At 37.6% G+C, this 21,542-nt stretch overlaps 3 protein-coding genes and 1 long non-coding RNA gene across 13 annotated transcripts in view; 2 read left to right on the top strand and 2 right to left on the bottom strand.

Moving 5' to 3' along the window:
- The window catches only part of LOC149691848 (salivary peroxidase/catechol oxidase-like), a 37,290-nt gene extending 34,424 nt beyond the window's left edge, over window positions 1–2,866 (top strand). Inside the window, exons 10-12 of the mRNA XM_089869293.1 lie at window positions 59–228; window positions 533–641; window positions 1,418–2,866. Of these exons, the coding sequence (XP_089725419.1) occupies window positions 59–228; window positions 533–641; window positions 1,418–1,508 (370 nt within the window). The 3' untranslated portion in view covers window positions 1,509–2,866. The remainder of the gene's footprint in view (window positions 1–58; window positions 229–532; window positions 642–1,417) is intronic.
- Window positions 2,867–3,043: 177 nt separating this feature from the next.
- The window catches only part of Gat (sodium- and chloride-dependent GABA transporter), a 34,672-nt gene continuing 16,173 nt past the window's right edge, over window positions 3,044–21,542 (top strand). The window contains exons 1-2 of one of the 2 annotated variants that reach the window (XM_089869286.1): window positions 3,044–3,205; window positions 9,424–9,771. In XM_089869286.1, coding sequence (XP_089725412.1) covers window positions 9,489–9,771 — 283 coding nt within the window. In that variant the 5' untranslated portion in view covers window positions 3,044–3,205; window positions 9,424–9,488. Of the gene's footprint in view, window positions 3,206–8,834; window positions 9,772–21,542 lie in introns of those variants that run through there. The other variant, XM_089869285.1, reaches the window with a different exon arrangement.
- On the bottom strand, window positions 3,303–4,515 carry ClpP (Caseinolytic protease proteolytic subunit). Of its 4 annotated transcripts, none has more exons than XM_089869289.1 (5): window positions 4,375–4,515; window positions 4,060–4,266; window positions 3,807–3,998; window positions 3,541–3,739; window positions 3,303–3,485 (listed from the first exon to the last, which is right to left on the bottom strand). In XM_089869289.1, exons 2-5 carry the CDS (start codon window positions 4,255–4,257, stop codon window positions 3,358–3,360), a joined length of 717 nt encoding a protein of 238 aa, XP_089725415.1. In that variant the 5' UTR covers window positions 4,258–4,266; window positions 4,375–4,515; the 3' UTR covers window positions 3,303–3,357. The 4 variants fall into 4 exon arrangements, with proteins under 4 accessions (XP_089725415.1, XP_089725416.1, XP_089725417.1 ...); XM_089869290.1 differs by having other exon boundaries at window positions 4,060–4,285; window positions 4,375–4,502; XM_089869291.1 differs by having other exon boundaries at window positions 4,060–4,298; window positions 4,375–4,490.
- LOC149691846 (uncharacterized) lies at window positions 10,456–21,486 on the bottom strand. Of its 6 annotated transcripts, none has more exons than XR_016383510.1 (5): window positions 21,286–21,486; window positions 12,508–21,207; window positions 12,331–12,449; window positions 11,709–12,265; window positions 10,456–11,559 (listed from the first exon to the last, which is right to left on the bottom strand). It is a non-coding gene; the product is annotated as an uncharacterized LOC149691846 (long non-coding RNA). The 6 variants fall into 6 exon arrangements; XR_016383512.1 differs by having other exon boundaries at window positions 10,456–11,803; window positions 11,879–12,265; XR_016383509.1 differs by having other exon boundaries at window positions 10,456–12,265; window positions 12,508–12,621; window positions 13,438–21,207.

The raw sequence follows: 21,542 nt of genomic DNA, 5'->3' as shown, positions 1-21,542 counted from the left end.
CCTCTCAATACCACTCCATAGACAAAAACCTAATTATCTTCCTTTAAATCTTTAATAGGCACGTTGATGACATTGATCTATGGAGTGCCGGTATTTCCGAATACCGTCTTCCCGGAACCATGTTTGGACCAACGTTCGCTTGCGTCTTAGCCCGTCAATTCATTAACATTCGACGTGGTGATCGTTTTTGGTACGAAAACTCTGGATTCCCTTCTGCCTTCACACCCGGTATGTACCTTTTTATTTTTGTTTTTAAGTTTCTTTCAAAAAACAACCCTAAGCAGGAATTGAGTAGTTTCCAAATGAGGCGGAAAATAGTTATAGGCCTCGTAGGTACATCGTCAAAACATGTTTACTTCAATCAATGTTTTGACGAAGGTTCCAATGCAAGCTTTCCGCTCCAAATAGCATTTCGGAGATGCTTTCTAAACCGCGTAAAAACAAGAGTGGTCCTTACTTATTTCCCCAAAACGTACCCCAGAGTGTTTTAAAGACTCATTCGTTTTTCTTCTCGCTTCTTCTCTTTTAACAGAACAACTTCGTGAAATTCGCAAAACCACTCAAGCTAAAATCATTTGCGAAAACGCCGATGACATCCCAACTACGCAGATGTGGGTGATGCAACTTCCTCATCCAATCTAGTAAGTGTCAATTTTCTTTATCTTTGCATGTCATCGTTATTCATGGTTTATGGGCAAGCTTGCTCTAAAGGGGCTAGAGGAATTCCCTCCCCTTAATTTTAACTGCGCTTCAGTGTTGATAGTAATTTGTGAAACTGAATGATAATTACTGAATCGAACGCAGAATTCTACAAGCTTTTCAGCTTGTTGTAGATAGAGGTTGAATTGCTCGAGTCACAAATTACTGGCAACACTTATCTGCACACTATTTACATATGGCGTGGCATTTCTTTGGTATTGGTTCACTTGGCATAAGACTAAAACATGCACAACTATAGTACTACGGTTTCACTCGGGTTTATTGGTGCGTTGCCGCTATTTTAGTTGAGACACAAGATATGTTCCTTAAGTTTGTCACTAGTTACTGAGAGCTTGTCATGAAGTGACAACGTAGGTCATAGATTCAAGGTTTTGGCGCTGTCAAAGGCTCAGTACAGTCTAAATAGGACCTAGATGGAAGTCCTGCAAAATTAACTTCAATTCTCGCTTGTCGTTCTGCTAGAACTAGCTCGAGCTGTAAGTCTCTGCTATAGCATTACGAAGTATAGGTAGTGTCATGCTTATGGAACATATCTTATGGTTGAGGTTAAAGATTTAAGTGCTTGGGTTCGTAATACACTCGATGAATTCCGTCATCATCGCATACGTAGTTGGCATTGCAAAATTGCTGGTTGGTTGCTTGTTAAGTTAAAGTGAAGGGATAGAAATTTCAATCTTTGTTCGTGTCTTTCAATCAGTAACCCTCGTGTTCGTTGCGAGGACTTACCGCAAGTCGATTTACGTTACTGGAAAGAGGATCCCGTTCATGGTGGATTCCCTTACAAATAAACAAATTAATGACACGATATGAACTTCGGATGTGTGCCGGTGAATACATCGAAGCAGATGAGATTAAAAACCCCAAATATTTTCGTACGAACAATCATTAAAACCACAATCCAAAGACCAAGCGCGTATAGTTTTGTCCATAGTGTCCTTTGTTCAACAGAAAAGAGTATGTTGAACGTCTGGCAATTGCGCAATTGCAATTTTATTCGACAGAAATCGAGCAATTTCGCAATTGAAGCAATATCTCTATGCATACGCGCCTTGGGAAACAACAAAACCCGGGTTTTCCGCGCCGAGTCTCTTCAACAAGATGTTTTAAATCTATTTACCATTTTCAATATTTTCCCCTGAAAGATATGTATGGGTAATATTTCAAATTTGAAAATGGTTAATAAGACTTGATCTTGTTCGAACCCCCCGCGGTTTACATTCCTCCAAAAATCTACAAAGAAATTTGTTAGATTAGGAAAAATGTAAATCTTCGAAAATTACCACGATTTTAAGGATTAGGGAGTCCATTGCAATAATTCTTATTGTCGTGGTAAATCATGTTGTTAGTTGGACCAATCGTAAGTTCGTAACTTAACCAGTCTTTTGGCGTCTGAAAGTTTATAATTCTGAGCTTTGAAAGTGGACTTGGTTCAAATTTGACAGAGCCTCGTTTATGGTGGTTATGTAATAGTCGAAGGCTTAAGTTACTTGCTTATGATTAAAGCGCTGATAAATACTCCTATGATCAACACCAGTGTATCACCCCCCAGTTCGACGTGTGATACTGTGATTCGCGTCAGTTATTTTGCCCTCTGAAAAATACAGCCAAATTTCACTAGGACTTGAATTAAAAAACAAAAAAAGAAAAAAAAAATGTTCGTACATGTTTTTAGAATTTATAATTATGATTTACCATCTTTCCCCCAACCCTCCTCGTAGTTATTCAGGTTATTATAATTTATTCTATTATTTTCAACGCCCACAAAAGAATACGTAGTTTCGTCTAAAGTGTCTTAGAACAGTGTCTATTATATTGGCAAGATTATATTTAATTTTGCGTTTAGTTTAACGATGCTTCGTCAAGTTTACTGTGAGAATTAATATTTGTATAGATTGGAATACACGGAGAAAATTATTAAAAGTTATTTTTTTTCCTCCATGTATTTCCGGTATAGTAATATAAATTTTACATCTTCGGAAAAGCTACGGAGAAATTTTATGGCCATTTTTTGTATTTTTTCGTAAGTAGCTTTTTGTTACGAAGATTGTGTAAACAAAAATGAATTTACAAAAAAAAGGTGCCACGCCATGTTGAAAACTATATATATTTTTTTATTTGTAAAAATAGTTGATACAGAATTTATTATGAAAAAAAAAAATAAATAAATATCTGTAAAATAATGAAAAATTGTTTAGATATTTTGAATTTTCCCGCGTTTTGAGAAAATGGATGTCATTGGCTATTAAAGCGACCAATCACGGACGCGACACTGTTCCCGCCATTTTGTGAATTTTCAAAGAATTGAAGCGCCGCAACAAGCAGCAATAATGGATTTGCTCTTAAAAGTACGGAAATTATCGAGGTATTATAAGGCGTAATGAAATTTAAGACTTGATTTAATCTAAGGAATAGTTCAGAACATTAGAAAAGTGTGAATTAATAGAAGAATTTGCAAAATGGAGGTTGACAATGACCAAGGCTTAGGGTAAGTACACTGATTTCATAAAATAGGTTGGAACTTTTTCTGTGAGTGATATAGTATATTACAGAGACCGAAATTATGTAAGAAATAAGTCACACAATTTGAAAGTTCAATGAAATTATTTTATTAATTCCCTAATTAGAAAAAAAAATTAATTAGACTTGGGGTTTAGTTTCTTCTTTGCTTTGAATCATAGAAGGTGGGTGTTCTAAAACTAAATCAATTAGACCAAATTCTTTGGCCTTTTCTGGGGATAGAAATTTATCCCTTTCCATATTGTCCTCTGTAACAAAATCATAATTAACTTTGCTAATTATAAGAAGAAAAAAATAACATACCAATTGTTTTAACTGGTTGTTTAGTATGTTTAGCGTATAAGGCATTTATTTTACTCTTAAGGTAAATTATCTCCTCAGCTTGAATTTGAATATCAGTAGCTTGTCCAGCTGCTTGACCAGAGGGTTGATGTATCATGATTCTTGAGTTTGGGAGTGAATGTCTTAGACCTTGAGTACCAGCACATAATAATAAACTAGCCTAAAACATTGAGTTTATCAGGGCTTTAGAATAATTTAGAGTTAAGTAAGATTAATTAATTAATTACCATACTGCAAGCTTGACCCACACACCATGTAGTGATTGGTGGTAAAACATATTGCATTGTATCATAAATTCCTAAACCAGCAGTTACAGAACCCCCAGGGCTATTTATGTACATATGAATGGGTTTCTTGCTACTCTCTGATTGTAAGAATAATAACTGAGCTACAACCAGACTTGAAAGCTCATCTGTAATCTGTGTAGCATCATCTATTGTTATACCTATTTTTCTAAATGTTTTAGACCAAAAGACTTACAGGTCCCATTACACAAATAATCCGTTCTTTCAATAATCTTGAGTAAATGTCATAGGCTCTTTCACCTCTTCCAGTTTGCTCAATAACAATGGGAATTAATGGGAATTTATTTGAAGCTGTATTATGTATACTATGCATTTTAGTCAAGTTATTTGTAGTTTGACGACACATATTTAATGCATTTCGAAAGGCAAACATCTTCCCAACCTATGATGTAGGACCAAGGCTTAAGAGAAATACTTAAAAATTTATTGAAATTGTTATGGAAAATTAATTTTAAGTCAAATTTTACTTAATATCAACCGCTTTGATTACCTTTTATTAGTAAAAAATCAAAGTCAGGTTCAATATACGAATTTAAAGCTTAAAATTGGCGAGTAAAGGTTGAAAGCGCAGTGTTTTGAGATTATATGAAGGCCGCCATTTTGAAACGTAGATTGGTTCAGTTCACTTCTTTTTTTTATGGCGCGCTGTTTGAAATCTGAAACTACAGTTCGTGACTATAATAGCACGTGTTTTCCGAAGGGATATGAGAATATTGGGGACATAAAAATGTATGAATGTTAGCTTATGGGAAAGTTCGAATAGTTCGGGTATGATCCCATCCCATTTTGCCTTGTTCCTAATTTCTTTTACAGGCAGTTTCGCTTTAGTTTTATCTTTAACCCCCAGTCACCCCTATTCGCGGAGCCTTCAAATGATGATTTCTCTCCGCATCATTTGTCTCTGTCGGACTACTGATGGGGTGTCCTCCCCCGCAAATTGGTGCACGCCGTTTTTTCGCCGCTCTCACCACCCACCCTTTTGGTGCTTGTAACTTTTGCAGCCAAAAAAAGGGCCGTGGTTTTTTTTTGTGCCGGTTCTTAATTGAACTTCATTGCGCTCTTCCTCCTGGCTCTAACTTACTCTCTCAATGTCTCTGTGCGCTCAAAATACCCGAAAACTACGTTTATTTCTTCTAAAGAAGGTTTTAACTCTTTCCAAAAGTTACCATGACCTCGCTATTAACCCTGAGACCAATTTTAAAGTTATAACTCTTAGTTAGACAACCTTGGAGTCCGTGAAGACCGTACTCGTTATAGAGAGCGCCTTCGTGGGGTTAACTTTGACCTGGACCTATTAATTCCAAAAGCACACGCCACGGGCAGGGAGGTCGACTTCGAGGGGCTAACTTTGACCTGGACTTATTAATTCCAAAAGGACACGCCAAAGGGGCGGGGAGGTCACCTTCTTGGGTTATTTCCCTGTCGCCGAGAAACACCGCTAGAGGCAGTGCTTGTCGGCATAGAGGATACACAGTAGAGGAGTAGAGAGTTTCTCGTTAAATTTTATGGAGCTACTTCCGGCCACTCTAGTTTTCTTGGTAGACACTTGGTTACCCCTGTTTAAATACCACTCTATGCCTCCATAAAGGATATACAGTAAAGCAGACGTCATTTTTTAACCAATAATGATATGTGTTGTACAAAATCATATGGGACAAAACCGGGAAATGAATAGTAAAAAGTTGGTGTGATATTCCCTTGCGTATACACCACTTTGACATTACCTAGGGCGCCACAGCGGGCTACTGAGAACTAGTACTTATTAAGATGGGCAGGGAAAAAAACCGCGTGGGGTTGCGCTTTTGCTAGTAGGGGTAACAAAGAGCAGTTTCCAGTCTTTGCCCTTGTGGCACTTCGAGCGCGGGGCATCGGACATGCGCACAACAGAATGTCGAAGTGGTGTATTGGTAAAGGCTAAAGTGTCTACTCCCCTATGATGTCAGCTAGTCTCCCTTCGCGTGGCTCCGTCTGGCGTTGTTAAGGAAATAACCCAAGATGGCGACTTCCCTCCCTTTGTGTTGGAACATTTCTCTGCTAGTAATTAATGGAATGGTCTATTAAGGCCCAAGTTATCAATGTTTACAAACACCCTATGAGCGCCGAAGAAGTTATCTTTGATATTATACAAAAGATCCCTTCTTTGATATTGAATTTAGGCTTATTAATAGTTTGAATGTAATACCCCCGAGGTAGATGCTCTTTTTTAGCTGACTCCGTGGTGTGGTGCGCGTGAGGCAGCTGCCCTCTAATAAAGGAACTCAATTGAAGCCTTCCTCTTAAAAAACGGTACCGGTAGTTAGCAAAAAAAGGTCCGCGACTCCCTATACGCGTTGCTAAAAAAATGTCCTACGAAATTTAGCTTACCATCCACCCCCACGCGACCTATTCCAAACGCACAATGAGCTTTTGTGCGTAATTTTTAAACGAAACTTTTGCGTAGAGCCTAGTTCTACACCCTCCAGAAGGAGATAACTTGAATGTTCATTCAAATACTTAATTCAAAATGCGAAAAAAAAAGAATCGCTATGAACTTCAAATTATTATTCTTCTAACCATAAGTTCATAAGATATGTTGGCCATACGTTTGTCACTGGTTACAAACTGGAGCTTGTCATGAAGTGAATGAGGTATGTCATAGATTCGAGGTAAAGCAACGCCTGGTTTTAGACGCTGCCAAAGGCTTAGTACAGACTAAATAGGACCTAGATGGAAGTCCTGCAAAACTAATTTACCACCGAGTGTAGTACTTAAATTCTCGCTTGTCGTTCTGCTAGAACTAGCTCGAGCTGTAAGTCTCTCAGTAGCATTACGAAGTATTGGTAGTGTCATACTTCTTATAAGCTTATGGTTAAGTGTCCAACCTCTCGGATTAGACCTAAATGTTGTTTTAACGGACGTTCTACCCTACGGCTGTTGGCCGTTTTTACTCGCTTTACGTAAGCCTGTTTTCAACTTAAGATTGTACCGAAGGCAAGGCGAATTTTGCTGCTTTTTCAAATACAATTTTAGAAGTATCTTTTAGGGAACTGTCTTCAGTACAAATTCGCGTTGTGTAAAAATATTGTACCATTCCTCGAGCTGAAACTAAGTCCTGCAAAACTAACCGAGTGTAGTACTTCAATTCTCGCTTGTCGTTCTGCTAGAACTAGCTCGAGCTGTAATCTCACAGTAGTATTAAGAAGTATAGGTAGTGTCATACTTATGGTAGGAACATATCTTATAAACTTATGCTTCTAATTAAACCTTTTTACTAAGTTGTACAACGAATATCTTGTTACAATTTCGAAAAGCAATGTTACGATTGCAAAACAGGGTTAAATATACACAACAATAACCCCGTGATTAAGTGTTTCGGTCATTCAACAAATTTGCCTCTATCTACAAACATTTAATGACGCTAAGCTATCTTTAAATAACACAAATGGGTGCTGCTAATTGATATTTCTGTAGCCGGTGTCTCGCGATAATAGCTTTAAAATTGCACCTTTTGAAACCAACCGACTTTCATTTGTAATCTCATATTTCCCTATGAAAAATATGGGAAATTAATTTCAATATTTCCCTTGCCGAACTTCGATCCTTAGCCATTAGATACTTGGAAAAAAAAATATTTTCCACACACAATGCTTTATATTGTTGGTTTTAGGAATACATACGACTAATAGGAATCATTGTGCTACATCCGTTTTCACTCATCTAGGGCGGATTTTGTGGGAAGAGATAGACTAAAGGTGGAATTCATAAACGTCGGACGCAGCGCAATGTAGTACAGGCGCTGCACACGACGCCCTGCCTTCGCCTTTACTACATCGCGTTGCGTCCTACGTTTATGAATTCCACCTTTAGTCTAGCTCTTCCCACAAAATCCGCCCTAGGTACGTTGAGTGAAAACGGATGTATCACAATGAATAATAAGATCTCAATCCCGGCCCACAAAATGTGCGTACAAAATAGAACGGGATAACAATGATTCCTAGTAGCTTTATGTATTCCTGGCCCATATGGAATAAGTATTCAGTAGGGAAAATATGCCCTATTCTTTCTCGAAATTATACTTCTAAGGAAGAGAGTGAGTGGTAAAAAGGATTCGGGAGAAATGAAAAGGAAATCGATGATGAGGATGAAAAAAGGAAAAAAATAGAGAATAAACCGCAGCAGTCACATCACTACCTATTTTAGCAAAACCAAGAATTTTCCCATACTGTTGAAGCGTTGGCTTTTCCTTTCCACCTTCGAATCGATTCATGGATGGATGAACTGGTCGCGAGGAGTAGCTGAGTTAACCTCGGAGGAATGAAATACGATGGAGTAGTAGAAATCCCCATACCTATAAAGTAGCCTAGCTCTGTACCTTACCCATCTTCGGAACGCCAACTAAGTCCTCCCAGCATCCTCAGTGGAGAGCGATTTGGTAGGGTCGTACGCTGGTACGAAAACGTATAAACTGCCCCCTATGTCTTAAAAATAGAAGCTAATTCGTAAGAACTACCTTCTATAGAGCTATCTCAGAAGTGTTAGTGTGACGTCACCCATGCTGCTTCCCCATAGAACCAAACATGGCCGTCCACTGCCAAACCGAAGCCCATGAAGTTTTACCTCGGCACTGACGTCACAACCGAAATATCTATATTATCAAATGACGCTAGGCGGCAGCGCTTAACAATCCAAGTAGGAGCGTGCGCATCTTGGGTACTCTGGGGTACTTTCACTGCCGCATATGACCCATGAACATTCTACTCCATCCCACGTCTCTCCTCCAATGGTTAACGGAGGGGAAATCCTTTCCAGTCGTGCAAGCCTGCAAGCCGAGAATCAACAGAGAGGGAGCCACTGGTACGGCTTATCTTTTCTGTATTTGCTCTCTGGCACTCTCTCTCTCTCGTCCCCACCACTCCACTCCCACCCTTCTCCATCCTCCGGGCTCATCCCAGCTTCCTTTCCAACATACATTCATCTCTACTGTCTCTCTCTCTCTCCCGGCTCTTGGGTAACCCAACGGACACGGAGGAGAGCTCTTGTATTGCTACAATATCCGCTCCAGTCCGAAGTGAACCTCTCTAAACGGGGGACATACCAAACGAAGTGAACCTTTTAACCATCACGAGATTCAGAAAAGCGAAAAGAAGAAATAGAAAAACCGATAAAGATTACTTTAAGTTACTTAAAGTCGCCGGTGTTTCTTTTTCTATTTTAACTCTTAAATTATTAAAATACTCGTGTTGAAGTTGATAAGTGAAATAAGTTCATCATGAAGGGTCGTAGATCGCCAGGTCGAGTTAATTTTTCGTTATCCATAGCGGGACCAGGTTGTTAATTAACAGTGGTTCAATTTCGGGATTGAAATTTTTTTTTTGATTTATCGGTGCCAGTGTGTCTGTGTACAGTTATTGATGAGGATACCTTACTGATCAATTTTGCGCGCATTTCTTTGGGTTTTATTTCCCGCGGTTTCGATCTCTCTCTCTCTGGTTCAGTATCTAGTCCGCGAATTTCCCCCCATTGGTTCGTCTGATACTTTTTATAACTTGTTGCGTCAAAGAAGACGAACGGAAAAGTGAAAAATAAAGAAGTTGCTTTTATCGAGAAGTTAAAAGGAAAAGAAAAATGTCGGAAAAGGACAAACTACACGTTGAAATGAACAGTTTTCCAGCGAATGGTGGTAGTGGGTCTCAACAAGTGTCACCCACACAGGCCAGCGCGGCGTCTTCGGCCTTATTGAGAGAGGGAAAGGTCAGCACGGATAGTCAAGAAGGTATCGAAGACGATGACCTACCCGATCGGGGTAAATGGGTCGGAAAATTGGACTTTCTTATGTCCTGCGTTGGTTACGCCATAGGTCTGGGAAATGTCTGGAGGTTTCCATACTTGTGCTATAAGAACGGTGGCGGTAAGTTCTACTTCAGTCTTTTTAACGTAACCGAAAATAGGCGCCAATGTTTACCACAACGTATCTTCTACATCAATTCAATTTTATCCGATGACACGACAATATCTAACTTAGGAACTTTATAAGCTATGCCCAGATCTTATTTTTTATTTTTTATTTTCGTCTAGTCATAATGATAAGGGAGCTTATTAATTGGGGTTTGTCAAAAATTGAAATTTCAGCAATAGTTGAAGGTCTTAAAAAATTTGGTAATTTGATAATGATAAAGGAACCGCTTTAAAAATAACGACCGACATCAAAACTCTCCCCTTTTTTCGTGATAAGTTCCAAAATTCAATAAATATTATTATCAATAATATTGGGAATACATACATGTAGAGCTAATAAAAATCATTGTACACCCGACCGTTAATTTCTCTACCCACAAAATCCCCGTAGATACGTTGAGTGAAAATGGATGTAGCATGCGCAATTATTCCTAGGGGTTGTATGAATTCCTGATAATGTGTATAATATTATTATCACAGTTATCAAACTTAACAATTCTAATCACAACTTTGCGATCTTATAGTCTGTAAAAAAGGGTTAACTGAAACCAATGTTAATGAGTTAAACAATAAGTCTTCTATGATTGAATTATTCTATAATCAAACATTTTTCTAATCGTTTTCTACTGTATCATTACGCAAGAATGTTTTTATTATGTTTCTTAACAATAATTTTATTTAAGTTTAAGACAACTTCTTATCACACTTTAGTATTTCTTTTTATTTAATCTAAGTTTAAAAAATAAGTCAAAACATTTACTTTACTAACTACTCAATATTGAATAACAATAGAAGTTACAAAGACAGTTGAATGGAAATAATATTACAATTTCTGTATAATTATAAAAACCGGGCGTTTCTTTCAATCAGAAAACCCTCTCTTAATTGGCAGTGTTTCTCTTAAACAATATAAACTCATAAAACAACTAGATAGGTTAGGTTAGTATTACAAAGGTACTTTTATCTTGGGTACCTACCTAAACGCCCTGAAATAATTTACGTCTATAGATAATTATCAATATACCGCCCCGGGGTATAGAAACGTAGAAAAATAATTGCCTCGTGAATGTACCTTTGACCCTTTATTCTGTTTTTCCCGCCAAATGAGAAACCGACTATACACCGCAGTGACTCACGAATTAGGCCTAGCATATCCACTAACTTTCTTAAATGTTAAATTGTCTATAGTAGGAATACATAAAGCTAATTTTAATAATTATGCCCTTCGTTAATTTCTATGATTTCGGGTTTGAGAACTTACTATCCGTCACGCCTCATAATTCTGATAGCGTCTTTCTAACTGTTGTTTCATTGGTTGATAGTAACACGTGTTCCTAGGCGCGCATTCACAAGGTGAAACAGGCAGCGAGATAGATTATTCACGTGATAAAATTCGTCGTGCATTATGATTAGTTTATAGCTCCTCCCGCAATATCCGCCTAGATACGTTATGTTGAGTGAAAATGGATGTAGCGTAATTATTCCTAGTAGCTGTGGCATTCCTGGCTAGAGGTACAGAAAGAAAAAGTTCTATTATGCTAATATTGAAAGAACTACTTTAATACTTAAGTCAAAAATACATGGCCCAGTCGTGTAAAATATACAGTTCATTAATATTTAAACATGTAATGTGTTTTAGCACCCAAGGGAGTTGATCCTATACTTTTCACATCCTGTCTGTAAGCCACCTTTACCTTATTGTTTACTCTCGCTTCTTTTTTAATTAAGTTTGATGGTATCGCTGTGTGTGAAATATTAATTGTTAAATCGATTATTGAAAATGAGAAAGTTAAAGTCGTGAAACGGAGGCGAGTGTGTGTTTGTAAGGTGTCGGACACTTTATCTTGTCAATTTCACCCTCAATATGAAAATATCTTCAAAAACATTTACCATCAGATCTGGCTAGTGTTCGACGTCGTAGGTTTTGAAACTTATAAGGTGTCGGAAACTTCGTCTTAACAATTTCACACTCAATATGAAAATATCTTAAAAAACATTTCCCATCAGATATGGCTAGTGTTCGACGTACATCGCTCTTTTCTGTAACCTTTTTTCTCCACCTTTTAAAACAGTTTTCAATCAATTTTAACGCTGCTGTTGAGTTGGCCTTTTATTTTAAACATCGAGTCGTGCGGCATGCTTTTAAAATTTATTTCGGTTGCAAACCCTTTACACCTCCTTAAAAAGGAGAAGGGGAAGTTAAGGTGAGATGCGACGTTCAATTTTCACACGCCATTATCATTTGAAGGTTTTTGGAGATGCCTTTTTCAGATGTAGTTCCTCTCACTCTCTCTCTGGGGATATTTCCTCTTGAACTTCCGAAGGCATCCTCTCTTCCTCTTCCTTTTCCTGCCGCCCGTATTTTCAATCCTAGTAACAGACAGGGTTGTTACATCCTGGAAATTCAGCGATTTTGAAAATGTAATCTTGGATAAGTTGTAGGGAATCTGTAAAATTTATAACAACCCTGTTATGGGAAACTAACCGCAAATCGGAAACTGGTTTGCTATACTTTCGTTCCTCGGATATGCTTTAAAACTAGAGAACGCTGGCGGATTGATACGCGATGTTATAACCTTTATATGGATTAAAGTAACCCGTTCAAACTTAGCTTGAATGTGCCAGAATTACCTGTGAAACGGACGACAGTCATTTAAGAGTTCACTATAATTTTCTTTACCTTTCTAACTTTTTACTCTGGTTAAGTAGTTTGGTTTGTTGGTCCCAGGTCAAATAAACTATACCACGTGCAGTTAATGTACTATAGTTTAGTTTTCAACTTTTCTTTTCATTAGTTGAGTTTCTGCGAGTTCGGAAGTAATTTTTTTACAGACTGAAAATCCCATAGCACCTTATCAAATATCATTAATTATTGTTCCATAAGTTTGTCGCAGGTTACAAACTGGAGCTTCTCATGAAGTGAGTGAGGGGCTGTCAAAGGCTTAGTAATGCAGACTAAATAGGAAGATGAAAGTCTTGCAAATCAAACCGAGTGTAGGACTTCAATTCTCGCTTGTCGTTCTACTAGAACTAGCTCGAGCTGTAAATCTCTAGCATTGCGAAGTATAGGTAGTGTCATACTTATGGTTGGACCATATCACTTATAAACTTATGCTATTAGCAACAGGCTCCATAGAAAGGAGATGAAGGTACTGGCAGGTAATCAACGCCATATTTCATCAACGGAAGTTTTATTTTTTATTTCTATTTCATTTTATCTATCGATTAGTTGATAGTTTACTTCCTTAAAAGTTTTTGGTGATGGTGTTGGCATAAGTTTATAAGATATGTTCCTACCATAAGTATGGCGACATTACCTATACTTCGTAATACTACTGAGAGACTTACAGCTCGAGCTAGTCCTAACAGAACGACAAGAGAGAATTGAATGACTACACTCGGCTGGTTAGTTTTTCAGGACTTCCATCTAAGTTCCTATTTAGTCTGCTTTACTAAACCTTTGAACAGCCCCGAAACCAGGCATGCGTCGCTTTACGAGATTGAATCTATGACCTACTTCAATCACTTCATGACAAGCTCCAGTTTCTAAGTTACCAGTAACAAACTTATCAGTTGAACATATCTTATGAACTTATGATGTTGGTTTATCATTCTATACCCGACAAGTGAAGACTTTTTCTCTCGACTGGTGTAAAGTTCTGGTTTCTTTCCATTAGTGGAAACACCCTATCACCCAATCACTTTCATTCCATCCTTTTTTTTTATTTATTTATTTAGTTTTCTTCTTCTTGCCTTGTGTGTCCTTTCGCTACATTTTGGTGGCAATATATTGATTTCATCTTAAGTGTTGCGAAGGTGAAAGAAACTGCATGCCACACTTTCACTCCTTCCTTAGCTCTCTCGTTCGATTCTAGAACTTAAGATGTATTGGTTGGCGCACAATCTGTCTCTCAATCAAACTAAAGCGTCGGAACTCGGAAGCCAAGCAAGCTTCTTGGCACCAAAACCGATTTATTTACTTTATTTTTTTCATGTCTTGACAGTCTTGTTCCCTGGACCATGTTTGTAATAAGTAGAATTACTTTATGGACATTTTTTTCGCCGTGTTTTTTGTTGGTTATGTATAGTTTAGAATTCTGGGAAACCCTTTATAATATTTCAATGGAAATTCTAGGAAAGCTTTAGAAGGTGCTTAACACTTTCCAGGAATTGCAATGACAGAACTAATCATTTACTATACAGGGGTTTTTCCATAAGCCTGTGGTGCTTCTGCCATAAATTAAATTCTTTGGGTGCATGATATTGAGTCGAAAATGAAACTTCTATCTCCATTTTGCCACACTATTATTGTTTCCGAGTTATGATTTGATGGGTGTTTTAGGGATGACCCCTTAATTAAATTATTAATTAATCATTGTCTTCCTGTTTCAATTAATTAAATTTAAGGGGTCTTCCGTAAAATACACCATCCAATCTTAACTTGAGAACAGTGTCTCTTGTGGCAAAATGGCGATTGAAGTTACATTTTCGACTCAAAATCGATTTCCCAAAGAACAATGCCAGACTTATCCTGTATACCCTCTTCTTTGATAGTTTTATCAGAAATTAGATAACCTGACAATTAGCCTATTATAAAGATATTTTCAAATCATTTTGCCTTAAACCTTGAACATCATTGCAAAATCAATTTCAAAGAATTTTCTAAAACTTCTTAGAAAGTTTATTCCATATATCTCAAATTCCTTTTGAGCTGAGCTTAAACTTAAAGGATCAAATGGACCCTGGGGTCCAAGAGCTTCGAATTCTCTTAAAACGTTTTTGCCATTTTACTGCATTTACCGTCACTATATTTTATAAAGGAGTTAAGGAAAGGGTTAAGGGGTTATAAAAGAAAACGTCCTAGAGGAAGCCATCAGAATTACAAAACCTTTCATTGTTCTTTTCTATGACGTAAGATATAGTGTTTAAATTTCGGTGCTGGAGGAGCGACTCAATTCTTTCGTAAATTGTCTCGAAACATTAATTATTGTCTTGGGTTGGCGGCAACCTTTCAAGATCCTTTGATACATATGTCGCGGTTATAAAAAAAATTAAAAGAAAAAAATTAATAACTAAAACGCTTCTTCCTCCTTCGCGCTTTAAATGACTGCATGATACACTCTCTCTTTCTCTCACTCTCTTCATCCTCGGTGTTGATGCACGCTGCTAGGCCTTTTTTAAAGGGCAAGTCTAATTTAAATCGTAAATTTTACCAGGAATCATAAGTTCATAAGGTATGTTCCACTGATAAGTTTGTCACTGGTTGCAAACTGGAGCTTGTCATGAAGTGAATGAGGTAGGTCATAGATTCGAGGTAAAGCGACGCCAGGTTGGTTTGGTTTTGGCGCTGTCAAAGGCTTAGTAATGCAGACTAAATAGGACCTAGATGGAAGTCCTGCAAAACTAACTAACCGAGTGTAGTACTTCAATTATCGCTTGTCGTTCTGCTAGAATTAGCTCTAGCTATAAGTCTCTCATTAGGATTACGAACGTGTATAGGTAGTGTCATACTTATGGTAGGAACATATCTTTTAATCCTATGCAGGAATGCATAAATTTATTCAATTTAGAATCCTGCGGAGGTTAACGATAATAGTTAGTATAGGGCGCTGTCGGTTAGCTGTGGCATATGGGCCTCACCCCTCTATGCATTGTAAAGGGACCCACCTGCATGTTTAAATAAGCCACATGCTTAGTTTGGACATCCCTTCATAGACAAAAAATAAATAAAATCGGATACTTAGAAAAACAGTTGGTTAGGAAACCTTTGGAATTACTGCAAATGATTTAGGTTTAGAAATGCAGTTGAAATGTGTGGTTTTTTTTCTTTTGGTTACGAAGAGGAAACCTTCGAATTAGTGATGGAGTCATAAATAAATCCTCGAGATATGTTTGAAGAAAAAGTTCTTAATTTTGTTTTTGAAGTCGAGACGACCTTAGCCTTATAATCAAGGCCTAGTTTTTTTTTACTTCGGAGATAAACCATATGTAAGAGATTTTATTATCAACTAACAAGTTTAAAACAACACTTTTTCAACATAAAAAAAAATAAAATACTTTTTACCCTCGTTGTTTTTACGAAACACAAAAATAATGGGTTTCACCAAGAATACATACAGCTACTAGGAATTATTGCGCTGAATCTATTTTTACTCAACGTATCTACAGGTGGATTTTGTGGGAGGAACTATAGGCTAATCATTATGTATGACGAATAATCTATCACGCTGCACGTTGAACCTTGAAAGCGCGTGCCTATGAGCACGTGTTACTACCAACCAATGAAATTACAGTTAGAAAGACGCCATTTGAAAATTATGAGGCGTGACTGATAGTAAGTTCTCAAGCCCGGTATACCCACAAAAACCGCGTAGAAATTAGCAAAGATTCCTATTGGCTGTATGCATTCCTGGGTTTCGCTATAAAACGGTTCCAAAGGCATAGCACCATACTTTAGCTTCTGTGATATAGTTTTTTATGCTATCAAAACTTTTAAACTGTTTTTTGTGTGGGTGAAAGTTAAAATGAGTTTTTTTTAAGGGTGCATGAACAGTTTGGAATGATTTTAACATTGGCTTTATAGGGATGAAGCTAGTAACGAAGTATTTCCGGTTTGAACCGAAACGCACTGCACCAAGGATGATGATGATTTTTTTACGTAACGTCGGCGGAAGTTGCGTAAGCGATGAGTCCCCCCCTCCATAACCCCCCTTCGTGGTTGAGTTTTGTTAATTTCGGTAACTAGATGTAATTGGTCGCGGAAGGGTTATTAAATTGGTTCCTTTCTTGTCGTTACTCCCACACTAACGGGGCAAAGATTTAGGCGAGGTGTCGGACAGTTCTAACGTCATTGATTAATTAATTATTTAATTAATATGATATTCTAGTGTTTTCTGTGTTAATTAACTTGAAATGAGTTTAAATTGACCTAATTTTGATATAAATATAAATTTCCCATCGCATTCTTTTACGTTTTATCATAAGTTCATAAGATATGTTCAAACTAAGTTTGTCACTGATTACAAACTGGAGCTTGTCGTGAAGTGAATGAGGTTGGTCATAGATTCGAGGTAAAGCGAGGGAGGACTGGTTTTGGCGCTGTCAAAGGCTTAGTATACAGACTAAATAGGACCTAGATGGAAGTCCTGCAAAACTAACTACCGAGTGTGTAGTACTTCAATTCTCGCTTGTCGTTCTGCTAGAACTAGCTCGAGCTGTAAGTCTCTCAGTGGCATTACGAAGTATTGGTAGTGTCATACTTATATAAAGGAACATATCTTATAAGCTTATGGTTTAGTATCCAGCCTCTTGGATTAGACCTAAATGTTGTTTTAACGGGCGTTCTACCCTACGGCTGTTGGCCATTTTTACTCGCTTTACGTAAGCCTGTTTTTCAACTTAAGATTATACCAAAGGCAAGGCGAATTTTGCTGCTTTTTCAAATACTATTTTAGAAGTATATATTTTAGGGATCTGTCTTCAGTACAAATTCGCGTTGTGTAAAAATATTGTACCATTCCTCGAGCTGAAACAGGATGTCCTTTAATAGTTGCTACTCTATCCTTCGTTTCCTCTTCTGTGATCCTGGGATCAGGGCCTACTGTATAATCCGTTTTCGGCGCAAGCTAGGATGCCAATACCGCCAAAATCTACCTAACCCTAACGTTAAGCCTAATTCTTCGTAAACCTTGCTATACTTTCCCCATTTTTTTCGGGTTAATTAGTTTTCTTGAATATACAGGGTGTTACAGAAAGATCTGAACATCAGAAATTATGGGAAATCCATTTTGAGTCAAAAATGTAGGCTTAACTTTTAGGACATTTTGCCACAAGGGCCACTGATTTCAAGTTATTGAAGGCTTCTTATGACGGTTGTATAGGGTGTTTCTGAAAGGTCTGTTAGAAATTAAGGGCGATCATTTTATTTGTACGACTTCAATAAGTCCAAAATGTAACTTCTGTCACATTTTGCTACCATTTTTTAGTTATAATTGGAGTATTTTACGGATGACCCCTTAATTACATTAGAATTAATTGTCTGTTCAGTTTCTTAATTAAATTTAAGGGGTCATACTTTGTAAAATACTCTAAACTTATCTTGAAAATTGTGTCCCTTGTGGCAAAATCGGCTTTAGAAATTACATTTTCATCTCGAAATCGAATAAACGAACATAATCGCCCTTCATTTCTGACAAACCTTTCAGAAACACCCTGTATAATGATTCAGTTAGGCTTAGGTCTCTTATATCTTAAGCCTTGGCAATGAAGATTTATTTGTTTTTTATCGTGTCTCCTTGAGAAACTTGACTAAGGATGTAAATTAAGCCAAATTCCGCACTCGTAAACAAAACCACCCATCGTCGTCGTTATAGAGGCCATAAGTAAAGTAATTAAAGCCCTTCCTTTCTGGGTAAATAATTCAAACCTATTTATGAGGTGCGCTAATGGAAATTTAAGATGAGTTCTAGCTGTGTTTTTTTTTACTTTTTTATGAGACCGTGTGGGCTAGGTTATTAAAAATGACTTTTAAAGAGAAGGTGTCAGTGTTTATATGGTTTATCCCAGAATTAGTAAAACACTCCAATGATCATTACTTAGTTTAGGGCAAAATGTCGTATAGAAGTTACAAAACTTTCTACTCAAAATTTATTTCCCATAAAACCATCTCACTGTTTTGGAGCACCCACTAGAACTGAATTGAATTGAATTAAACCAAACTACATATTTCCGTGATCCTTAGAAACAAATTCGACGTTTCTTAAAGGTTCTCCAAAGAAGGTAGCTGCGAGTGGGTAAAAATTATTTGAAATACGTCACAGGCGGCACCACGTGACGCCAAGATTCCAAAGACTTCACATGGAATAGGACTGGACACCTATAGTCCTTGTTTTTCGTAAGATTACAACGGCAATTTCCTGAAGTGCTATAGAGTGGTACTGAGAGGGGAGGAGCTACGGGAACGTGACGTCAATATTGGGGGTCTAAATTGTATGGCTTAATCTGACGACTTCCAATATGGTCGAGGTAAGAGATAGGAGGGTGTGACGTCACGAGTAAATTCGTGGAAGCAGACTATATAGTTTTCAAAATAAAACGAACCAAGTTCCTTTGAACATGCACATGCACAACCACACCTCTACTCGGTCACGTGATGCCTCTGACGTATTTCAAATAATTTTTACTCGCCTACCCCTGTCTTAATTCTTTGGAATCCCTTTAATATAAATTGTATTTATTACGCTTTATAAGAAAATAGTTCTAAAGTCTACGTAAGCCTCGGACCAATCATCTCGGTTCCAACTGTTACCTATACAGCCAATCTTATGACTCTTTTTATGTCCGCAATTCCTAAAAGGAATCGGAAATAATAATTTTCTTGTTGGTTAGGCGCGCTCTGCTACTTAGAAAAGGAAGCTGGAAGAACTCTTCTTTACCGCTATTATTCCGAGTATTTGATGAAGGCGCCGTTCAAAGAAATAAGGTTAGCCCGCGTTTAAAAGAGCAAGCTTCCAGCATCCTTCCTTCCACTTCTGATCATCCCCTTTATCATAAGTTTATAAGATATGTTCCATCCATAAGTTTGTCACTGGTTACAAATTGGAGCTTGTCATGAAGTGAGTGAAGTAGGTCATAGATTCGAGGTAAAGCGACGCCTGGTGGTCAGGCGCTGTCCGCCTGGTGCATGAGGCGCTGTCAAAGGCTTAGTAATGCAGACTAAACAGGAAGATGGAAGTCCTGCAAAACTAATTAACCGAGTGTAGTACTTCAATTATCGCTTGTCGTTCTCCCTCGAACTAGCTTGAGCTGTAAGTCTCTCAGTAGCATTACGAACTTGTATAGGTATTGTCATACTTATGGTAGGAACATATCACTTATAAACTTATGCTTTATGAGATGATGGAGTAGAGAGATAGCGACGGGAAACAAAAGAATCATCCAAGGCGCCTAGCTGAAGCTTCCCATCTTCCAAAGGCCCTCATTTTATTGTTCTTCCGGTGGCTGCGCTGGCTAGTTGCTGGTCATTCTCTCTCTCTCATATTGGAGTATACGGTAACAGCTCGAACTAACGAGAAAAGACTGCTTAATCATTCTCTTAATTAATGTACGTTTCACCCCCTAGCCCCTCTCCCCCCAACCTTACTATATGCAAGGTCACGTGTTCGATAATTTTTTAAATATATTCGTATTTTTCTTTTTATGTTCTGACATTTTCAGTTCAGGAGGTTAATTTAATTGTTTATACTATATATTTAATTAGTGTCATCTCAATTAATATATAATACTAATGTTGATTTTGTTGTTGCTGTTATAAACGTAATTAGGTATCCAATTAAAATTTGACAGAGGATGTTTTTAATATTGCAGGTGGGGGTGCTATGTGTTCTCGGGATTATTAACTTTATATTAGACTTAATTAAAAAGTTGTCAGAGTCATGTTTTTTTTTTTTGGAGGCTATAATAGGCTTAGTAAATAGTCTTAAAAAAATTATAGTTTTGAAGCATAGCTGTCAGATAGGCTTAAATATCGAAATTTAGATAAAAGATCAAAGTCAATGATAATTAATACCTCGACTTATAGGGGCCCTCCTACGTAATTTTGATTGTCATCACGGACTTTATCCTCTAGGCCTAGTAGAGTTAAGCTATTGAGGTAAATAGAGTATTAGAGCGAGGTAACTTTGCGCTGAATTTGTAATCCCTTTGGCTGGCTATACAGGGTGTTTCTGAAACGTCTATCAGAAATTAAGGGGAGATCATGTTCTGTGACTGAATTAGAGTCGAAAATATGACTTCTTTGACAAAAGGGCACCGTTTTCAAGTTAAGATTGATTGGAGTATTTTACGGATATCCCCTTAAATTTAATTAAGAAACTGTACGCACAATGATTTCTAATTTAATTAAGGGATCATCCCTAAAACACTCACTCCAAACAACTTGAAAACGGTAACCCTTAGATGTTACATTTTTTACTCGAAATTGATTTCCCACAGTAAGATGACCTCCCCTTAATTTCTGATAGACCATTTGGAAACACCCTGTATACGAAAAAGGTCAAATCCTTAATTCCGACATTCTGAACTCTCTCTTCGACCCTCTCCCTCATTGTTTATTGGTTAGGATAAGGAATGAAGTTGATGATGCTTAGAATAGCTCTCTCTCTTTCTCTCCCCTTCTCTATCTCTCTCTCTCTCTGTGTTCCTCTTGGCGGATACGCCCTCTCTCATCTCCTTGTTACCGGGATAGCCTGACAGGAGCTGGACAGAAGGCGAGAGAGTATTTCAAGCAATGAGAGTTAGGCCTATGATTGATTTCTCTCCCGGCTGACTCTCTCTCCTCTTCCAGGAGAAGAGTGAGAGAGAGAAATAAATCGCTTTGTGGAATGTATCTCTATAGAAGAGGGAAAAGCCTGTTGAGGGACTTAAAAGTAAGGAGAAGGAAGGAAGGAAGATTTTCAATTGTTATTACTTCCTTGGGTCAACAAGTGGATGGTCACTTCCGGCCTGCAAGTGTGCAAGGGGATCTTGTTTGCGATCTATCTTTCTATATTGACCTTTCGCCATACTCGGGAACTAACGTGGGATCAGTACGATTGCATGCCAAGAAAACACTTTTCAAATCATCATCGTTGTTGGTTTTGGTTTGGGTGTTTTCTTTTCTAGCAGGTTTATTTACGCCTAAGAACCCGCGTTGTTGATATATATATATATATATATCAACAACGC

The sequence above is a fragment of the Phalangium opilio genome, unplaced genomic scaffold (genome assembly GCF_054372755.1).
Source record: "Phalangium opilio isolate 3A_F unplaced genomic scaffold, DU_Popi_V2 ptg000025l_1, whole genome shotgun sequence".
Lineage (NCBI taxonomy): Eukaryota > Metazoa > Arthropoda > Arachnida > Opiliones > Phalangiidae > Phalangium > Phalangium opilio.
The sequence above is the reverse complement of the archived record's forward strand: the minus strand, read 5'-3'. Positions and strand labels throughout refer to the sequence as shown.

Coding starts and splice junctions, on each gene's coding strand:
- ClpP (XM_089869289.1), bottom strand. CDS start 4,257: ATGTTTGCCTTTCGAAATGCATTAAATATGTGTCGTCAAACTACAAAT. Junction 3,999..4,059: donor TTATTTGTGTAATGGGACCT/GTAAGTCTTTTG, acceptor GATGCTACACAG/ATTACAGATGAGCTTTCAAG. Junction 3,740..3,806: donor TGGGTCAAGCTTGCAGTATG/GTAATTAATTAA, acceptor TCAATGTTTTAG/GCTAGTTTATTATTATGTGC.